This window comes from Camelus bactrianus, chromosome X, assembly GCF_048773025.1.
Source record: "Camelus bactrianus isolate YW-2024 breed Bactrian camel chromosome X, ASM4877302v1, whole genome shotgun sequence".
Lineage (NCBI taxonomy): Eukaryota > Metazoa > Chordata > Mammalia > Artiodactyla > Camelidae > Camelus > Camelus bactrianus.
The window spans coordinates 40,914,611-40,937,594 of NC_133575.1; the positions used below are offsets into that span (position 1 = coordinate 40,914,611).

A 22,984-nucleotide genomic window follows, 5' to 3' on the forward strand; every position below is an offset into this window, starting at 1 on the left:
GTGACTGGGCCAATGGGTGAATTTTCAAATACTGATTGTTAAGTAGTGCCTCAAAGAATTGTAATGTCCATGTTCTTACCAGTATATGAACAAGGGCAATTTTTTTTTAATTTAAGTATAGTCGGTTTACAATGTTATTATCAATGAACAAGGACAATTTTTGTTGGCCTACAAACCTGCCATGTAGCATCCCCCAAGGAAGCAATTTAAACTTAATCACCACATTTCCTGAAGCTCTGAGCTCTGCCTTTGAAAATAGGACTGCATCTCAGTTGGCGCTTCTGAAGAAATGGTGGTGACCATACACCGCAGCACTACTTATTTCTTAAATGAGACTTTCGACTTGGTTCTTTTAGACCCTTTTTCACTGTTAGTTTAAGTCACGGGGACTACGCTTCCCAGGGAGTCTGAATTCAAAGCATGCTCAGTGCCAGGCGTTGACGAGCAGGGAAGAGAGGATATTTGGGGACGCAGGCTGCGGAGGTGGTTTCTAGGGGCCACTAAAACGACTGAGGTCCTATCAAGCAGTCTACTCCACTCGCGAGGATAGCACACGCACACGCACACGCACACGCACACGCACATGTACAAATTCGCCACAGCAAGGTTTGGATTGGATTGAAAAACGCAACACACAATGAGATGACGCAATACACCCGCGCCACCCGCGCGGCGACCGCCTCTGAACTCCAGCGCGAGTAGGCGCAGGCGCGCGACCTTCGTGGGCGGGGCTCGGGCGGTGGCGCCAGGGAGCGGTGCGGCGGATTGGCCGGCCGCTACGCTGACGGTTGGCCCTGCCCCGCCTCCATGCGCAGGACGCATGCGCAGGGCGGGAGCGAGGGACATTCAATCTCCAGCCGAGATAAACGGAACACGATCTGAGGGTCATGGAGGCGTCCCGAGGGTTTGCGGAAGCCGGGGCCTTAAGCCCAGAGCAGGCTGCCCGTTACCTGAGGTATGTCTGGGCCGCTGGGCGGGTCTAGCTCACGGGCCCTGGCCGGCATTGGGGGTGTGTGTGGGGGAGTCCTCCTCCAGGGACCCAAACTGCTGAGGTGGAGCTTTGTGAGACGCGCGTGGATGTTCTCAGAGGGAGGCGTGGAAATCTCCCCAGATTTCTAAAGCCTGGGGAGCCCCGATGCTGGGTCAAATAACTCTCCGGTATGAACTCCTGAAGAGCCAGAACTTCAATCGACCAGGCCTTTCTTGGGTCTACAGCGTTCAAAATTACCATCTCGAAATCCATTTCCTTTTAATATGTAAAAATTGGTGATGCGTTATATTATTATTACTAAATTTAAATATTATTTTCTATTATATTTTGATTTTATAATTTAACGTATACATTTTCGGTCAAGGTTCAACCTTTGGAGATAGTTTTCTTTTTCCGTTTGGAGATAGTTTGGAGATAGTTTTCCGTTTGGAGATAGTTTTCTTTTTCATATAAAATATATGTTGGTATATTAAAGATATAAAATTCACTTTATATATGGTAAGATATTTCCTTTTATAGTCTCTCAATGATTTTTGTATATACAGAAATGTACATTAATTTTAAGATCGTCCCCCAAAAGCCTTTCTTGGGTCTTTCCAGCCTTGGTAGGGATACAGAGAGGGTAAAACACTGTCCTTGCCCCCAGGTTGTTTATGATATAGTTGTGAAAAGAGATAGGTAAACCATAATTGCTATGTTGGTTGATAAGTGCTCTAAGAGGTATAATGGGCAAGGCATACTACAGGAGGGAATAGCCAACTACAAGGGTCAGTGAGCTCACGTGAGAAGACATTTGTGTTGAAAAATGAGCATTTAATTTTTTTTTAATTGTGATAAAATACAACATAAAACTTACCATCTTAACCATTCTTGAGTGTACAGTTCAGTGATGTTAAATACATAAACAGTGTTGTTCAACCATCACCACCATCCATCTCGAGAACTCTTTTCATCTTGCAAACCTAAAACTGTACCTTTTAGACAACAACTCCTTATTCATCTCTCCCTCAGCCCCTGGCAACCACCATTCTACTTTCTCTGTGAATTTGACTCCTCTTGGGACCTTATATATAAGTGTAATCATACAGAATTTGTTTTTTGTGTGTGTGTGTGTGACGAGTTTATTTCACTTAGCATAGTGTCCTCAAGATTTATCCATGTTGTGTCATGTGACAGGATTTCCTTACTTTTTAAGATTGAATAATATTCCATTGTATGCATAATATCATGTTTTGTTTATTCATTTATCTCTTGGTGGATACTTGGTTTGCTCCCATCTCTTGACCACTGTGAATAGTGCTGCTGTGGACATGGGTGTGGAGAGATCCTGCTTTCAATTATTTTGGGTATATATCCAGAAGTGGGATTGCTGGATCATTTGGTAATTCTATTTTTACTTTTTTGAGGAACTGCCATACTGTCTTCTATAGCAGCTGCACCATTTTACATTCCCACCAACAGTGCACAAGAGTTCCAATGTCTTCACATCCTCATCAACACTAGTTTTGTGTTTTTGTTGTTACTAGCCATCCTAATGATAGTGAAGTGGTAACTTGTTTTTTTTAACGGAGGTACTGAACCCAGGACCTCGTGCGTGCTAAGCACACACTCTACCATTGAGCTATACTGCCCCTCTGACTCATTGGGGTTTTGATTTGCATTTCTCTAATGATTAGTGATATTAAGCATCTTTTCATGTGTTTATTGACCATTTACTTGTATATTTTCTTTTGAGAAATAATCTTTTCAAGTCTTTGCCCATTTTTTTTCATTGGGTTGTTTGTTTTGTTGTTGTTGAAGTGTAATTCCTTATATATTCTGGATATTAACTTCTTATCAGGTGTATGATCTGCAAATATTTTCTCCCATTCTGTAGGTTGCCTTTTCACTCTGTTCATTGTGTCCTTTGATGCGCAGAAGTTTTAAATTTTGTTGTAATACAAAGAAATAAATTGGAGCAGTGGAATAGTTCCATCTTCTTTTCAAAAAAAAGAAAGAATGTTTTAAGGCTGTTAAAAGAAGGTCTCCTTACAGAGGAGTAAAAGCACACCTTTGGACTAAGTTACATGACTTCCTTAAGGAAGACTTGGGGAAAACAGGGAGGCACCGTGGTAGTGGTAGAGTGCTGGCTTCAGAGCTGGGCCATTTAGGGTTCAAATTCTGGCTCTGCCACCTGATAGCTGGGAGACCTGAAGTAAGTCCCCTGACTCTACTGAGCCTCAGTTTTCTCATCTGGAAAATGGGGATAAGGCTTAAGACCTTTAGTCCCCAACCCCCTCCTTTCCCTGCGCAAGCAAATGGGCCTCTTATCTTGCCCTGATTCCCCAACCCTGCCTCTCACACTGGCATCTGTCTCACTGCTCCCTTGTACTTTCTTCTGAGCATGAGCAAATGGTCTCTTACCCAACCCCCTCAAAAAGCCCCTCTTCTCACAGTCATCATCTTGTACCCTCACAGTCCCCACCTTTCTGTCACATTTCCCTGTCTCTCCTGACATCCCATTTCCCATGAGCCGTTCAACTCTAACAATCCCTCTTTGATTTCTCCTGATCTTTCTCAGTCTCTCCCACCCTCTTCCAACCCCTCCTCCGCCCCCAAAACCCCCTCACACAAAGCATTGCTTTCTCTGTCTTCTCAGTTGCTCGTCATTCTACTCCTTGGCACCATCCTCCTCTCACAGTTTCTCTGTCTCTCTCTCCCTCCCTCTCTCCTCTCCCCTTTCTGTCCCTCTCCTTCCCTGTTTCTTTGCCTCTCCTGCCTAAGAGATGAAAGAAAACTGAAATTTGCTGTCACAGGGTCTCTGTATATGTGTTTTTCTTGTCACACACCTTCATCTTCTGTCACATACAGTGACTCTGTCACACACTCTATGTCATCCATCCTCCCCCTTGGCGATGCCTGCCCACCAGCTCCTCCCTTGCCCACCCTCTCCTCTGGTACCCACCACCCCTTGTGCTCTCAGTATCCCCTGCTTGCTTCCACTCTCTGTTGTCCCTCTCCCCCTGTTGCCCCCTCTTTCTCTCTGTCTGGCATTCTCTCCCTCCTTCCCTCCCTCCCTCCCCACCTCTGTTTCTTCCTGTTGCCCATTATCTCTTTCTCTGTGTCACCCACCTCTGTCACCCACTCACTCTCTCTGACACTCATTCTCTCTTGTTCTCTCCCTCTCTCCCATTGTCTCTCTCTGTCACTACCACCCCCTTCTCTCTGTCACCCACCTGTTCACACTGTCAAGTACCTGCTCCCACTTGTCCATTCTCTCTCACCCACTTACTCTTTCTGTCTGTCACAGGCGTGAGGTAATACCTCACTGTGGTTTTGATTTGCATTTCTGTAATAATTAGTCATGTTGAGCATCTTTTCATGTGCCTGTTGGCCATCTTTATGTCTTTGAAAAAATGTCTATTCAGGTCTTCTGCCCATTTTTGATTGGGTTCTTTCACCATTTCTATTCAATATTATAATTCCTTATGATTCAATATAATAGAGGTTCTAGTCAGGGCAATTAGCAAGAAAAAGAAATAAAAGGCATGCAGATTGGAAAGAAAGGCAAACTATCTGTATTTGCAAGTGACAGGATCTTTTATGTAGAAAACCCTGGTGAATCCACAAAAAAAAAAAAAAGAAACCTGTAATAGCTAATAAATGAGTTCAGCAAAGTTGCAGGATACAAGATCAATATTCAAAATTTAACTGTATTTCTAGACATAACAGTGAAAGAAATTGAGAAAATAATTCCATTTACAAGAGCACCACAAAGAATAAAATGCTTAGGAATAAATTTAACCAAGGAAGTGCAAGACTTACATACTGAAAACTGTAAAACATTGTTGGAAGAGGTTCAAGAAAGCCTAATTAAACGGAAAGATAGTGTTCACCGGTTGGGAGATCTAATCTTGTTAAGATGGCAGTACTCCCCAGAGCGATAGACAAATTCCAATGCAATATCTTATAAAATCCTAGCTGGGTTTTTTGTTTTTGTTTTTTGTTTTTGTTTTTGTTTTTGTTTTGCAGAAACTGACAGGCTATTATAAAAGTCTTAAGGAAATGCAGAGGACCCAGAATATCCAAAACAGTCTTGAAAGATAACAAAGTTGGAGGACTCACTGTACCTGATTTCAAAACTTCCTACAAAGCTATAGTAGTCAAGACAGTGTGGTGCTTATATAAGTTAGACACAGATCAGTGGAATAGAACTGAGTCTAAATTCTTCTTTCCTGTAACATAAGACACCCATGCTTCAGGCATTTGCTAGGTGAAGAGGATTATGGTTGCTATTGTGTTTTGTTGTCTTGGTTTTTTTTTTGGTCTGCTCAGCAGGCTTTCACATTCACCTTCTTCTGGTGATGGAGCTTATCATCTGCCCACTAGGATGGGCAAGTAACCTTTTTTAACGTTTTTGTTCTGGAATATAAGACATATAGGAAAATGTGTAAAATGTAAATATTCAATTTAATGGTTATTATTGTAAACACCATCTAGGTCATAGTATTTATATTCCTGTCTTAATAGAAGGGCTTATCTACGTCCCCACTGAGGTGTCCTGAAGGTGAACTGAAAGCAAACTTGAGTGTTCAGAATTTCTAAACATCCCGAGGTATGTGCCAATTTGGGATTAAATGCTTGCTTGAAGCCCCAGAGTTTTGCACTCCAGTGCAGTGGTTAACCAGCTAATCTTGGGCTGGAAGATCAGGGGCTGGAGGTACCAAAGATCTATACCTACCATAAAGGAACCTAATATTGTTCCTGGAGAATTTTTCAATTTTAGTTCGACTTTATCTCAAAGGGCTAGTCAGGATGTTAGCCACCAAATGCTCCCCCAAATAATGAAACTGTTTTTTCCTGCTGAGGAGCATTGGCTGGTATGATCCATCTGGAAACCAAAGCACATCAGCTGCGCCAGAAAAAAAGATAATTTTGATTTTGGCATAATTATTAATTAGCTGCTTCTTCCGGAGTAATTAGCTAGCAAGTTCAGCTGCTTTCTGAGGTCATGTTGTTAACATGTAATAGGATGCTATCTTCTGTTTATTCTGGTAGAAGGGTATTTGCCCAGTTCAACCAAATTTTTCAAGTCTTAAGTCACAAAGGAGGGGAACTAGATCCCTGTCTGCCTCTACCCACTTTGGAATAAGCCTTGCTCTTCCTGCCTGCTTATATTCTCTTTGTAACAGTGTATAAAGGACCTAAATGAGCACTGAGTACCTTGGATCTCTTTTGGGCCGTATGGTTTGGTCCAGATAGTTCTTGTCTGTGGGATCCAAAGCCAGTGACACAGATAATAAATACTACAGAAAGTCTTAATTGTTTGAGGTGAACCAGAATACATAGATGGACAGTGTTAAGCCCCAAACCAAACCTTGTGTAGGCTCCTATCCTGAGAGCCCTAGGCCTACCATTTTTGGGGGGGTGGGGGGTGGAGGAGAAAACATTTGGAGAGGAGATGCAGCCAAAGTTGATGGTACTTTTTCTGAGATAAACCAGAGGTCACGAACTGGCAGCCCATGAGATATGTTCACAGATAAGTTTTGTTTGCCCTGCCAAGTGTTTTAATAATGTATGCATTGGCAACATGGATCAACCTGGAGGACATTATGCTAAGTGAAATAAGCCAGTTACAGCACAAATACTACATGATTACATTCACATGAGGTACCTATAATAGTCACAGTAATGCAAACAGAGAGTAGAATGGTGGTTACCAGGGACTGGGAGTAGAGGGAAATGGGGAGTTGCTGTTCAGGTATAACGTTTCAATTTCTAGTGAATAACATGAATGCAAGATGAATACATTCTAGAGATCTGCTCTACAACAGTGCCTAGAGTTAACAATATTATACTGTATAATTCAAATTTTAAGAGGGTAGATCTCACGTTAAGTGTTCTTATCACAATTTTAAAAAATAATGTAATAATTTTAAAAGGAATAAAAACCCATGATGATGGGCATACCCAACAAATGCATGCCTCAGTTACCATTTAAAGATCAGGAGAATTCACACAAAAATCAGGTAATTAGGTCTATTTATTTATTTATTTTTAGAGCAGATACTGGGGATTGAACCCAGGACCTTGTGCATGCTAAGCATGCGCTCTACCACTTGAGCTATATCCTCCCCCTGCCCTTTTTTTTTTTTAACATTTTTTAATTGATTTATAGTCATTTTACAATGTTGTGTCAAATTCCAGTGTAGAGCACAATTTTTCAGTTATACATGAACATACATATATTAATTGTCATATTTTTTTCGCTGTGAGCTACCTCAAGAACTTGTATATATTTCCCTGTGCTATACAGTATAATCTTGTTTATCTATTCTACAATTTTGAAATCCCTGTCTATCCCTTCCCACCCCCCTCCCCCTTGGCAACCACAAGTTTGTATTCTATGTCTATGAGTCTGTTTCTGTTTTGTATTTATGCTTTGTTCGTGTTTTTTTTTCAGATTCCACATATGAGTGATCTCATATGGTATTTTTCTTTTTCTGGCTTACTTCACTTAGAATGACATTCTCCAGGAGCATCCATGTTGCTGCAAATGGCGTTATGTTGTCGGTTTTTGTGGCTGAGTAGTATTCCATTGTATAAATATACCACCTTTTCTTTATCCAGTCATCCATTGATGGACATTTAGGCTGTCTCCATGTCTTGGCTATTGTAAATAGTGCTGCTATGAACATTGGGGTGCAGGTGTCATCCTGAATTAGGGTCCCCTCTGGATATATGCCCAGGAGCAGGATTACTGGATCATATGGTAAGTCTATTCCTAGTCTTATGAGGAATCTCCATACTGTTTTCCACAGAGGCTGCACCAAACTGCATTCCCACCAGCAGTGTAGGAGGGTTCCCCTTTCTCCACAGGCTCTCCAACATTTGTCATTTGTGGACTTTTGGATGATGGCCATTCTGGCTGGTGTGAGGTGATACCTCATTGTAGTTTTGATTTGCATTTCTCTGATAATTAGTGATATTGAGCATTTTTTCATGTGCCTATTGATCATTTGTATGTCTTCCTTGGGGAATTGCTTGTTTAGGTCTTCTGCCCATTTTTGGATTGGGTTGTTTGTTTTTTTCTCATTAAGTCGTATGAGCTGCTTATATATTCTGGAGATCAAGCCTTTGTCAGTTTCATTTGCAAACATTTTTTCCCATTCCGTACGTTGTCATCTCCCCCTGCCCTTTACTAACTTTTAAGGGATGAATGGGAATTAGCTAAGCTGTGGGGAAGAAGGTGATGTACATGGCATTCTAGACAATAGATTTCTGTGTAAGGATTCAGAGGCAAGGGGAAGCATGGCCCCTTCAGAGCAGTGTAGGAGTTTAGTATTGCTGGAACACTGTGGAGGTGGAGGGAGTGAAAGCAGATCTTTGGACCTTGATGGTAGGCCTGGGAAAAATATAATATGGAGGCAGGGTGGAATGACGGATAGAGCAGCGCCTTTGGAGTTTTCAGGCTTCAGTTGCAATTCTAGCTCTGCCACTAGCTTTGCCAGCTGTGTGACTTTGGACAATTTTTGTGACCATGCTGAGTCTCAGTTTCCTCATATTAGAAAATGGCCCCATCTGATCAGTTGTTCTGTTCCTTCTCTTAACCAATTATTGTATCTCTTCCAGATCACTCCACTTCCCACCTACCCACACCCATCCCCTTAAACAAGCGGCAGCTCCTCAAAAACCTAAACATAGAATTTCTGTATGACCCAGCAGTTCCACTCCTAAGTATGTTCTCAGTAGAATTGAAAACAGGGACCCAAACAGGTACTCATACACCAGTGTTCATTGCAGCAGTATTTATAAGCGCCAAAACGTGGAAACAGCCCAAGTGTCCATCAACAGATGAATGGAAAAACAAAATGTGTTTACATGCAATGGATTAATTTTTCAGACTTAAACAGGAGTAAAATTGTGACACATGCTACAATATGAATGAACCTGGGAAACATTATGCTAAGTGAAATAAGCCAGATACAAAAGGACAAATATTATACGATTCCACTTGTATAAGATACCTAGAATAGGCAAATTCACAGAGACAGGAAGTAGAAGTTATCAGGGGCTGGGTGCAGAGGGGAATGGAGAGTTATGGCTTAATGGGTACATAGTTTTTGTTTGGGGTGATGAAAAAGTTTTAGAAATAGATAGTGGTGATGATTTTACAACATGAATATAACTAATGCCATTGAAGTACAGTTAAAATGGTTAAAATGGCAACTTTTATCTTGTATCAAATTCACCACAATAAGAAAAAAATCCCCAGAAATTCGTTCTCTCATCATTCTGGAGGCCAGAAGTCTGAAATCAAGGTGTCAACAGGGTTAGTTTCTTTTCGGAAGCTGTGAGAGAGAATCCATTCCCTGCCTCTCAGTTAGCTTCTGGTTGTGCTGGCAATCCTTGGAGTTCCCTGGCATGTAGATGCATCACTCCAGTCTCTGCCTCTGTCTTCACATGGCATTCTCTGTCTCTGTGTCCAGATGTACTTCTTATAAGGACACCAGTCGTTGGATTAAGGCCCACGCTAATCCAGTATGACCTCATCTTAACTTGATTCTACCTGCAAATACCCTGTTTTCCAAATAAGGTCACATTCACAGATTCCAGGTCAACATGAAATTTTGGGGGATGCTATTCAAGCTAGTACGAAGCCACTGCTGTGGATAAAATCTTCTCGGGGAAAATATATAGAGTCAGAAAGGCAATGACAACAGGAAGATCCTTGGAAATACCAACATTTATATGGGGCAGGCAGAGGGGGAGGGATTCAAGATGGAGACCGTGAAGGAATGGTTAGAGAGGCAGGAAGAAATCCTGGAGATAGTGTTGTGTGACACTGTACCCAAGGAGGAGGGAAAACTTAATGAGGGAGATACTGGTCAGTGGTTTTAAATGCTGCAGAAAGATCAAGAAAGATAAATACAAGAAGTGGCCATTGGGTTTAGCAGTATGGAGGTTGCTGGTGCCCTTGGTGAAAACAGTTCCATTAGGGTGGTTGGTGCTTGGGTAAGAAGCCAAATTGCAGTATGTTGAGTTATGACTCCCAGTCATGTGTGCCTTTGAACTGAGAAGCAGCAATCTATGGGCAAAGCAGGACCCCCGCCTTTTTTTGACCCATCACCCAGATTCTACTATTAACATTTCACTCTGCTTGTTTTATCACATATCTATTCTACCAATCAATCTTCTTTTTTGGATGCGTTTCAAAGTAAATTGCAGACATCAGGGTATTTCCTCCTACTTCAACATACATAGCATTAACTAGATTTCAATATTTTAGGTTTCTTTTCTTTTGAAGTAAAATTTGCATAACAAGAAATGCACACACTTTAAGTGTACATTTAGAGAGTTTTGACAAATGCATACACCTATGTAACCCAAACCCCCGTCAAGGTATAGAACATTATCATCACTCCAGAAAGTTCCCTTATGCCCCTTCCCGGGCAATTCCCACTCCCACCTTCTACCTCCAGAGACAACCACTGCTGTGATGCCTTCCACCACAGATTAGTTTTGCCTATTACAGAGCTTCACATAAGTAAAACTCACACTGCTTCTACTTTAATGCCTGGCTTCTTTGGCTCAGCATGTTTTTGGGATTCCTACATGTATGAATTCATGTTTGTCTTCATACATATGCTAGTTCTTTCTTTTCTATTATTAAGTAGTATTCTATTGTTTGAATGTACCGTAGATTGTTAATCCAAGCTGGTAGACACTTGAATTGTTTCCAGATTTTGGCTATTAAGAGTAAAGCAATGTAGGAGGTTTTTTTTGTTTGTTTGTTTTATTCTTAGATGTCTATCTCACAAATGGGGCTAAGCAGGGAAAAGCTAATTATTAAATAATTAATAGTACTTGCTATTTGACTGAAATGTGAGCCATATTCTCTAGTTTATTACAGAAGTTGCTATTTAATAATATTAAGTTTATAAGTGATTATGATTATTTTCCACTTTGATTAAAATAACCATCCCTGGAAATGAGGCCCAAAGACTGCCATCTCCCAGGCTTTTTCTTCTGTACGATCCAGGCTTTGATGGATCAGTTTCCAATTTTGACATTCAGGTCATCTGCAGTTCTTGCATCAGCCACACATGTTTTATTGGTTCTGACTGAGAATCAGAAGACTTAATCAATTGTGTCTTATGCACCCATATGCACCTTGACAAGGGAGCTCCTTATCAGGGAGCTGGATCAGGAGAGGGGAACTGAGTTCTTGTGGAAAGGACAGTGATAACTCTACTCACATGGACTGAGATTAACAGGACCAGGCTCCTATACCCCTACCAGGGGCCTGGTGTCTGGTGTTCAGGTTAGAAAAGAGCAACTTCCAGTTACTCTGCATGTGAAGCCCATGAAGTTTTATTGGGTCAGAGTCTTTGCATTCAGTTTCCTGTCCTGTCACATTCCAGAGGAACATCATAGGGACTGTTCCAAAGGGCCCTCCAGATTAAGGAAAACCTAGTGCTTGTCTCTGCAGTTTAAGCTTTTGTCTTTTCAGCTGCTGATTTGCAAACACTGGTGTGTTTAGCTGGGCTTACCCTTTTTGGGTATAGGTATAGGATGGCTAATTGGTTTCTCTGGGTAGGAAAACTTTGTAACATTTAAGTCTGGCAGTCCCTCTGGAGAGGAAAGTCTTCTCAAGGTATCAGCCAAGGAATGGAAGGGTGGAAGGTGGGATGGGATTATTGAGTTGCCTATGGTTGAAGAAGATTTTGCATCCAGGGAAACAGAAAGAGCTTTTGAGCTGAGATGGTTTTAAATGGCCACTTGGACAGGATTTCTTAAGGCAAAGACATTTAGGTGGAGTTAGAACCCAGGGAATTAGCAGCTGGGCAGTTCTGCCAATGAAAGGGTAGTTTTGTAGGTACAGGACTTGTAGCCCGTATTTAATGGTTGCATCTTCTTCCTCCAGGAGCTATTTGTATATAATCTTTCTGCATATTCTTTAAAATGATCCTTAAAGGGAACCATATGCTAGGCATGTAATTTCAGGTACAATCATTAAAATGTAAAGAGTATTGTTTTATTGTCCCTTGCTATGGAATTAAAATCTCTCTTTTGGGTTAACAGTTTTGCATCTGAATAGTTCTTTAACATGTTTGAGTTTCACATATAAGTATCTTTTAAAAATTATTTGGTAATTGAAAATAAAAACTGACATTCTTCCCCTCATACTCTATACTGTGTTTCTTCTTGTCCTTCTGCTTGAGAGGAGGTTCTTTCTCCTGAACTAGTTACTCTTCCCTAGTTCTCTTGGCTCCCAAGCAGGCCTGGCTTCTCCCCAGCCAGGTCCAAGGAGAATAGGGGAGCAATTTTGGGAAAAATATTTGAGCCCATGAAGTGTTAGCTGAGTTCCCCAGATCATTAGGAGACATAATTGCAGCATGTAGTAAAAATGACATGTTCTCCTTCTAAGCCCAGGATTAGGAGTTAAGTGGCTCAAACTGTATTACAGAAAGCAATGTAGTCTTGTAAATAACCAGGTATCCAGAGCAGTGCTATAAAAAGCAGTTTTTACTTTTCCCGCCTGATTCCATTATAGGGAAAGAATGCTGTCCTAGATCCCACTTCATTGTTGGAGCAGATAGGGTGGAGGGTAAGAGCTGCAAAGCAGCATTAGACCTGCTGACAAGGGTGTTTCAGGGACTGGGAAGGCAGTTTGGCTGAGGGCAGGGGTTGGACCTAGCCAAAAATTGGTGGCGTCCAAGGAATACTGTAAACTCCAGTTGTGGTTCAGGCAGAAGGTTGACAAATGTGGCAGTTCCAGTTAATGAGTAGAAAGAACCAGCAATATGAGTCTTAGGCCGGTGGTAAGAAGTCTAGGCAGACAGTCACCATTTTAAAGGTTGGTGTATGGTTTATGGGGACCCTGGTCCAGAGCTGGGGTTCAGGGGCAGCACTTTACTCTCTGGGGAGGAGACCTGGCTGGAGTTAGAAGCCCAGGCTTCATATGGGTTCAGGATAGTGGGTAGATTACTGGTTTAGAACTTACAGACAATCTAATAGTAATAAAAAAATGACATAAACCAAGGCAGAAGACCAGGTGAAGGCACCCTGGGGGTGGTAAGGACCAGGAGGAAAGGGGGAACAGTGAATAGGTTCAGGGTCTGGCTCTTAGTGGGAGGAGTCTATCGGTCACCACTTTGGCTTCATGTTCGAGACCAGAGTAATGGGGAATGTAACTTAATTCCAAAGCCCACCAGAGTAGGGGGAGTAGGTATCTAACCTGCCAGGGTGTGAATAACAGAGTTGTGTAGTTAGCAGGCCCTTTTCTTCCTCTTTTCCTCCTTCTCGTCTTTTCATTCAGTTGACTTTTACTGAGTGTCTGCTCTACAACCTGATCCCAGCCCCAGTTATCAAGGAATTCACACAAGCAGGCAGCTACACAAACAGATGATTTTTTTTCTTTTTTCTTTTTAAACAAACTTTTAATTTTAGAGTAGTTTTAGATTTACAGGAATATTGCAAAGATAGTACAGAGAGTTCCCATATACCCCCACCTAGTTTCCCCTATTGTTAACATCTTACATTAGTATGGTATGTTAATTACTGTTAATGAACTAACAGTGATACATTATTATTAACTAAATCCATACTTTATTTGGATTTCCTTAGTTTTCCCTAATGTCCTTTTTCCTGCTCCAGCATCGTACCTAGGTCACCATATTACAGTTAGTAGTCTGTCTCTTTAGGTTATTCTTGCCTGTGACAGTTTCTTAGACTTGCTGTTTCTGATGACCTTGACAGTTTTGAAGAGTTTTGAAGGTCAGGCACTTTGTAGAGTGTTCCCCCGGCTGAGATTTGTGAATGTTTTTTCTCATGATTAGACTGGGGTTTTGGGTTTTGGAGGGGAAGACTACAGAGCAGACTTCTCAGCAAATCATATCAAGGGTTCATACTTTCCACTGACTTATCACCGTTGATGTTGACTGTAATCATCTGGCTGAGGTACTATTTGCCAGGTTTCTCCTCTTTAAAGTTACTCTTTCCCCCACTGCACCTTTCCATACTGTACTCTTTGGAAGGATGTTACTATGTGCACTCCAAATTTAGGGAGTGGGAATTATGCTCCATCTCCTTGAGGGTGGAGTATCTACATAAATTATTTGAAGTTATTCTGTATAGGAGATTTGTCTCATCTCCTATATTTATTTATTCACTCATTTATATTAATATGGACCCATAGATATTTATTTTATACTTTGGGTTATAATCCAATACTACTTTATTTGTTTTTCAAATTGTTCCAGCTTTGGCCATTGGGAGCTCTTTCATTTGGCTCCTGTATCTCTTTGACACACTCCCATCATTGTGGGGTATTGTTTGTTTGTTTGTTTTAAGCACTTCCTTACTTTCTGACAGTACAAGATACGCCACGCTCATCTTATAGATTTCTTGCTACAGTCCATCCTAGAATCAGCCATTTTTCTGAGGAGCCCTACTTCCTTTTATTGAAGAATGGTATTAGAAACCAAGATCTGGGTGTTAGGTGTGCTTGTTGCTACTGAGGTTTCTTTGCTTCTAGGCCCTCTCAGCTGACAGAGCAAGAAAATATGTGTGTATACTAACCCATGTGTGTACATGTGTCTACAAATATTTCTAAGTGTAACTGTCTGTATCTGTGTTGAACATGGCTTTCTACTGATGTCTCCAACTCTGATTCATTACCCCATGGATCATTCTAACCTCCTCTTGCTAATCTGTAAACTCCCACTCCAACAGTGAGAAACCTGGCTCCCACTATCTGCCATCCATTTACTTAATTCTTCATTTCTAGTATACATGCATTGCAGTATCAGAACTGTTAGCCTGTACCCCTATGGGAAACAACTTTATCCACTAGCGTACACATTTATGTTGTTTATAGCATTTCTTTTGGTTTTAGTCTTACAGACTTCATTTCCTAGGTTACTTAGGTCAGCACCTTTTCCTTCTCACCCTTCAGTAAGGTTGTTTCATTCATTTGTAATACAGATAGATTGTTTTGTAATGATTTTAATACAATGTGTTAAATGTACTGACAGAGGTGAACACATAGGGGAGTATTGAAGTGGAACACCTAATCCAGCTGGGGGATAGGGTAGGGATGAAAGGCATCCTAGAGGACCCACAGGTGAGGCCTGATCTTAAAGCAGCTCTTGGAGTGTGGTCTCTGGACCACAAGCATTATCAGCATCTGGGAACTTTGTAGAACTATGAATTTTGGGGCCTCACTGCAGAATCAGAAGATCTGGTGTTGGGGTCCAGTGGTCTGTGTTTTATCAAGCCCTCCAGGAGATTCTACAGAACATTGAGAATCACTGTCAGTGAGGTCAGCTTGGTGAAAGGAGAGGAGTGTGCTCAGAAGAGGAGGGTGGCATGAGCCTAAGCGTTAGAGGACACAAAGTAGTATGACAGGCATAACGGGTTAAAATAAAATGTCTGAGGCAGGAAGTGGCAGAAGTTAAGGAAGAGAGGTCAGCAGTTCCTGGCTATATAAGGGAGGGCTTGGAATGCTGGGCTTAGGAACTTAAACTTCATTCTGTAGGCCATAGGGAGCCACTGAAGATTTTTTTCTTGTTATTGTTAACAGCTTTATTGAGGTACAATTCACATACCATACATTTCACCCTTTTTTTAAGTGTACAATTTAATAACTTTTTAGTATATTCAGAGTTGTGCACCCATCATCACAATTATTTTTAGAACATTTTCATCATCTCCTCCAAAGAAATTCCTTACCCTTTTGTCACCATCCCCCTGACCCAGTCCCCAGATCTCCTCTATCCCCAACCCCTGGCAACCACTAGTCTACTTTCTTTCTCTATGAATTAGCCTATTCTGGACATTTCATATAAATGGAATCATAAAATGTGTGGCCTTTTGTGACTGGCTTATTATTTCGTGTAGCAGAATGCTTTCAAGACTCATTCGTGACATAGAGAACAAACTTATGGTTACCAGCGGGTGTAGGGGGTAGGAAGGGATAAATTGGGAGTTTGAGATTTTCAGATACTAACTACTATATATAGAATAGATAAACAACAAGTTTATACTGTATAGCACAGGGAACTATATTCAGTATCTTGTAGTAATCTATAATGAAAAAGAATATTAAAAGGAATATATGTATGTGTATGTATGACTGAAACATTATGTTGTACACTAGAAATTGACACAATATTGTAAACTGACTATACTTCAATAAAAAAAGAATCCAGAGTTAAAAAAAAAGACTCATTCATGCTGTATCATGAATCAGTACTTCATTTCTTTTTTATGGCTGCATAATATTTCACTGTATGGGTATACTACGCTTTTTATCCATTTATCAGTTGATGGACATTTGTGTTATTTCCCCTTTTGGCTTTGTAATACTATTATGAACATTCATGTACAAGATTTACTGTGATCAAATGTTCTAATTTCTATTGGGTATGTACCTGGAAATAGAATTTCTGGATCACATAGTAACTCTATGTGTAACTTTTTGAGGAATTGACAGACTTATTTCCAAAGCAGCTACACCATTTTACTTTCCCACCAACAGTGTTATTAGAGTTCCACTTTTTCCACATTGCTGTCAACACTTGGTATTTTCTCTTTTTGATTCTAGCCATCCTAATTGGTATGAAGTGGTATCATTGTGGTTTTGGTTTGCATTTCCCTGGTGACTAATGATGTTGATCACCTTTTCATTTGCTTATTGGCTATCTATATATCTCCTTTGGAGAAATGTCTAGTCAGATTCTTTGCCCATTTTAATTGGGTTATTTGTTTTTTAATTGAGTTGTAGGAGTTCTTTATACTAGGTACAAATCCTTTGTCTGGCACATGAGTTGCAAGTATTCTCCCATTCTTTGAGTTGTCTTTTCACTTTCTTGGTGGTATCCTTTAAAGCACAAAAGTTTTTAATTTTTTAAAAAAGTTTTTAATTTTGATGAAGCCAAATATATTTTTTCATTTGGTTGCTTGTGTGTTTGGCATCATATCTAAGAAACTATTGCCAAATCCAAGGGCATGGAGATTTACACCTATATTTTCTTCTAAGAGTTTTGTAGTTTTAGTGCTTATATTCAGGCCTCTGATTAATTTTGAATTAATTTCTGTGTATGGTGTGAGGTAGGGGATCAGTTTCATTCTTTTGCACATGGATATTCAGTTGAAAATACTATTCTTTCCTCAATGAATTGTTTTGGGATCCTTTCAAAATCAATCGACTGTAAACCACTGAAGAATTTTAAGCAGAGGAGTGACAAGATTTCTTTTATGTTTTAAGACAATATCACTGGCTGCTATGTAGAGGATTTCTTGGAGGGGCCAGGGGTGGTTGTAGGGAGACCAGTGAGTAGGAAGTTGCAGTTATCCAGCCCAGAGATTATGGTGACTTGGACCACAGTAATGGTAATGGAGATGGGAGAGAAAGACAGGTTATATTTGGGAAATAAAGTTGGTAGGACTTGGGGACTATTGGCTAAGGTGGTAAAAAGAGGGAGAAGTCAAGGGTGACTCATATCTGGGTTGGAGTCAAGGATGATCTTTAGATTTCTAGTTTGTATGGCTAAGTGGATGGTAGTGTCATTTATTACCACACAAATGGAGAAGCATGTTTTTAGAAGGAAAATTATAAGTTTAATTTGGGATTAACTGAATTGGAGATGCCTGCGAAACTTTCAAGTGGAGATATCCAGAAGGCATTTGGAATACGGGTCTATACTAGAGCTTGAGGGCAAGCCCTGGGTTAGAGAGAGTGCTCTGGGAGTCATGAGCACATAGAGGGGAGTGGAAACCCTGGGGGAGGATAAGGAGAGAGTAAAAGGAGTGAGAAGAGGACCCTAGACTGAGCCCTGTGGGAGGAAGAATAAGTCTTAAGAAGGACACAGAAGAAATGGCCAGTGATGGGGGAGGAAACCAGGAGGCATCTATAGGAATCCAGTGGAAGGAAAGAATTGTAAGGAGAGGATTATCAGTGGTGTGAAATGTGTCACAGGGATCCAGAAAAATAAGACCTGAGAAGTGCTCATGTATCTTCCTGTTTCCATGCTCCCACAGTATGGGTTGGGTGGTTGGTTTTACAAAAAATATCACTCCATACTTCTTATGGGTGGCAGGTTTTTTTTTTTTAATACTGTGGAACCAGTAACCTTTGCATATACATTTCCGACAACTAGTGCCTGAAGTTGTTGCTAGCAGTGTCTGCTGGATATTTGTGTCTTTAAGTGATGCCAGCTTTCATTGGCATCTTCTGTTCTAATCTTTCCCATGCTGAATCAAGGATATTAAGAGCTCAACTGTGGTTTGAATTCCGAAATGGACTCTGAAGTGTTCCTAGACTGAATGTTCAATCAATTTCCTTTCATTCTAATCTTGTATCAATCTCTCTTAACCTATTTTTTAAATTATTTTTTATAGATATGTGAAAGAGGCCAAAGAAGCGACTAAGAATGGAGATCTAGAAGAAGCACTTAAACTTTTCAATTTGGCAAAGGACATTTTTCCCAATGAAAAGGTGATGAGCAGAATCCAAAAAATACAAGAAGCCTTGGAGGAGTTGGCGGAACATGGAGATGATGAATTCACAGATGTGTGCAGTTCTGGCCTGCTGCTTTATCGAGAGCTGCACAACCAGCTCTTTGAGTACCAAAAGGAAGGCGTAGCTTTCCTCTATAGCCTGTACAGGGATGGAAGAAGAGGGGGCATCCTGGCAGATGATATGGGATTAGGAAAGACTGTTCAGATCATTGCTTTCCTTTCTGGGATGTTTGATGCTTCCCTTGTGAACCACGTGCTGCTGATCATGCCAACCAGTCTGATCAGTACATGGCTAAGAGAATTTGTCAAGTGGACTCCAGGAATGAGAGTTAAAACCTTTCATGGTCCGAGCAAGGATGAACGTACCAGAAACCTCAGTCGGATTCAGCAGAGGAATGGCGTCATTATCACCACATACCAAATGTTAATCAATAATTGGCAGCAACTTTCCAGCTCAAATGGCCGAGAGTTTGTGTGGGACTATGTCATCCTTGATGAAGCACATAAAATAAAAACCTCATCTACTAAGTCAGCCATATGTGCTCGTGCAATCCCCGCCAGTAATCGCATCCTCCTCACAGGAACCCCAATACAGAATAATTTACAAGAACTGTGGTCCCTGTTTGATTTTGCTTGTCAAGGGTCCCTGCTGGGAACATTAAAAACTTTTAAAATGGAGTATGAAAATCCTATTACTAGAGCAAGAGAGAAGGATGCTACCCCAGGGGAAAAAGCCTTGGGATTTAAAATATCTGAAAACTTAATGGCAATCATAAAGCCCTATTTTCTCAGGAGGACAAAAGAAGAGGTACAGAAGAAAAAGTCAAGCAACCCAGAGATCCGACTTAGTGAAAAGAATCCAGATGTTGACGCCATCTGTGAAATGCCTTCCCTTTCCAGGAAAAATGATTTAATTATCTGGATACGCCTGGTACCTTTACAAGAAGAAATATACAGGAAATTCGTGTCTCTAGATCATATCAAGGAGTTGCTAATGGAGACGCGCTCACCTCTGGCTGAGCTCGGTGTCTTAAAGAAGCTGTGTGATCATCCCAGGCTGCTGTCTGCACGGGCATGTCATTTGCTGAATCTAGGGGCTGTCAACTTCTCTGCTGCAGATGAAAATGAAGGGGAAGATACCTCAGATGTGGACCATATTGCTCAAATAAGTGATGATACACTGATGGGAGAATCTGGAAAAATGATATTTCTCATGGACCTGCTTAAAAGGCTGCGAGATGAAGGGCATCAAACTCTGGTGTTTTCCCAGTCAAGACGAATTCTCAACATCATCGAACGCCTCTTAAAGAACAGGTGCTTTAAGATACTGCGCATCGATGGAACAATTACTCATCTTGTAGAACGAGAGAAAAGGATTAGCCTATTCCAGCAAAACAAAGATTACTCTGTTTTCCTGCTTACCACGCAAGTGGGTGGTGTTGGCCTCACACTAACTGCAGCAAGTCGAGTGGTCATCTTTGACCCTAGCTGGAATCCCGCAACTGATGCTCAGGCTGTGGATAGAGTTTACCGAATTGGACAAAAGGAAAATGTTGTGGTTTACAGGCTGATCACTTGTGGAACTGTAGAGGAAAAAATATACAGAAGACAAGTTTTCAAGGACTCACTAATAAGGCAAACTACTGGTGATAAGAAGAACCCTTTCCGCTATTTCAGTAAACAGGAACTGAGAGAGCTCTTTACAATCGAGGATTTTCAGAACTCTGCAACCCAGCTGCAGCTTCAGTCTTTGCATGCTGCTCAGAGGAGATCTGACAAGAGCCTCGATGAACATATTGCCTACCTGCACTCTCTGAGCATAGCTGGAATCTCAGACCATGATTTGATGTACACACATGATCTATCTGTTAAGGAGGAGCTTGATGTGATAGAGGACTCTCACTATATTCAACAGAGGGTTCAGAAAGCTCAATTCCTTGTTGAAACAGAGTCTCAAAATACAGAGCTCTTAATGGAAAGACAAAGAACTGGCAATGAGGGGGTCTGGCTGAGAGAATCTATATTTCCTTCTCAGACAAAGAAGAAATGCCCTGAATTCAATAAGCCACGGCCTCAGCCTTCACCCTTTCTACTTACTCATCACACCCAGGAAGAAGAAATCAGTTCCCAAATGGCAAGTGTAATCATTGATGATCTACCTGAAGAGAGCAAGAAACAAGATCTCTCCAGTATAAAGACAAATGTTACCATCCCGCGAGATGGTAGGCACCCACGTGAAAGTACATTTGATGCTGACTTTGTAGCTTCTTTACCCAAGGGGTGTGGAAATGTGGAAGAAATGTGGACTGACTCTTCATCGGGTATAGCACTACAAAAAGAGTTACCGCGAGAGGGCCCTACGCAGGAGGCACCACAAGAGAGCCCTCTGGGAAGTTCTAATTATCTACAGAGCAAGTCAGTCAGAGCTGATCTTGGGACAAACCTAGATCAACTACAGGATGATGAGATTTTCCATCACTGTACTTCCTGGCCTGCTAATCCCACAACAAAAGAATATCAAAGTAGAGAATCAAATGTATCTGTTATTAAAATAGCTGATGATGACTTATCGGCATCCTATCATGCACTGCAGGATGCTCCAGAGAATGAGGCCAAGTTGGAAGAGGAACCATTAGCATCTTCACCCCAGTATGCATGTGACTTCAATCTTTTCTTGGAAGACTCTGCAGATAATGGACAGAATCTTTCCAGTCAGTCTTTGGAGCACGTGGAGAAAGAAAATAGCTTGTATGTCTCTGCAGCTAATTCTCGACCAGAATCTGTGCACAGCAAAGCACGTCTCAGTGTAGATCTTTCTGAGAAAGATGATGAGCCAGAAGAAGAGGTGGTTAATGTGAAAGTCAGAAGTAAAGCTAGACGGATCAATTCAGATGACGAAGATGAAGGTGATACTTTTAAAGATACTTCAAGCCCCAATCCATTCAGCACACCTCCCTTCCCGTCTTTATCTGTAAAACAGTTTGATGCTTCAACTCCCAAAAATGACCTCAGTCTACCTGGAAGCTTCTTTTCACATCAAATATCTAATAGTATAAATAAGTCCATCAACTCTAGAAGATCCCTAGCTTCTAGGAGGTCTCTTATTAATGTGGTTTTAGACCACGTGGAGGATATGGAGGAAAGACTTGACAGCGGCAGTGAAGCAAAGGCTGCTGCTGATTATCTGGAGGAAGGAGCAGAGGAAAGCAGCAGTGAAGCCCCAGAGGCTACAGAAGATCCTTCCAGAGAAACACTGCCTTCAGAAAATAAGTCCAGCCAGTTAAGCTCACCTATGCCCGGTGCTCCGGGTCAGGAGGCCTCTCCTGGCGACCCTGAGCCTTTGTCTGGAGAACAGTTGGTTGACTCTCCCCAGGATGAGGCGGTGGAGGCTGCAAACGACTATGAGACTCTTGTCTTGCGTGGAAAAGAGCTGAAAGAATGTGGAAAAATACAGGAGGCCTTAAACTGCTTAGTTAAAGCACTTGACATCAAAAGCTCAGATCCTGAAGTGATGCTCATGACTTTAAGTTTGTATAAGCAACTGAATAAAACTTGAGACTATAACCTGTTTATTGTATTTTTAAAGCCAAACTGAGTAGGCAGTACTTTGTTCCCGTAATTGGGTTCTTTGGGAGCATGAAGCATTTGGGCTTAAGGTGGGAGGGAGAACTCAAAAAGAGAGTTCTTGTTTCCAACTTTCTGGTAAATTCTGCCTTTACTGCCTGTTCCCCCTCCCCGCCCCCATACATATATTCTGGTATTCTGAGCCCTAGGTTAATATTTCTTTACTCAGATATTTGTGTATTTTTCTTTTAGGTATACTCTATAAAATAAACTTCATAGAACTTTGTTATTTCTAGAAAAATTTTGGTAAAATTATTCTGGTCATTTTCAGTTTTATTCTGAAAATGATCAATTTTGTATCTCACAGTTCAGAAAATTAAAGTTATTTTTCTCAATGTTTTTCACTCACTTTCTTTCACTGAGATGATTGATTATTGGCAAATGCATACAGAAATTCATTGAGGCAGAAGTCAGTCATTAGTATTCTATTCCCAAGGCCCACTTATTAATATGCTATTTTGGGCTTCCAACTCACTATAGCCGAAGGCTGGGATAAGGTGCGTGGTGCTGAACTGTATCACTGTTAACCAACCCTGCAGTCACTTGGCTGACCACTGAGGCATCCTTCACTCACCCCCAACTACTTTCTGACACACACTAGCACATCATTATCTTTGGGTTATAGACTGAAGAGGTGTTTGGTTCCCTCTCAGAAACGTAAAGTGCAATTTTAGCACTCTGTTTTCTGTCACTAGAGATGATCAAGTACCTACTGTATATAAGGCACTCTACATCGGGCTCTTGTTTAATGCTTACCATAATCCGTTGGAGTCAAGGGTGGCATTTCCATATTTTAGTTGAGGAAACTACGTACGGCCCAGTGAAGCTCTGACCTGCCCAAGATCACACAGTAAAGGGTGAAGT

General features: G+C 41.2%; 1 protein-coding gene across 1 annotated transcript; it reads left to right on the top strand.

Moving 5' to 3' along the window:
• The first annotated feature begins 817 nt into the window (after window positions 1–817).
• On the top strand, window positions 818–22,441 carry ERCC6L (ERCC excision repair 6 like, spindle assembly checkpoint helicase). The gene is made up of 2 exons (XM_010973589.2): window positions 818–955; window positions 18,377–22,441. Exons 1-2 carry the CDS (start codon window positions 888–890, stop codon window positions 22,050–22,052), a joined length of 3,744 nt encoding a protein of 1,247 aa, XP_010971891.1. The 5' UTR covers window positions 818–887; the 3' UTR covers window positions 22,053–22,441.
• Window positions 22,442–22,984: the final 543 nt, after the last annotated feature.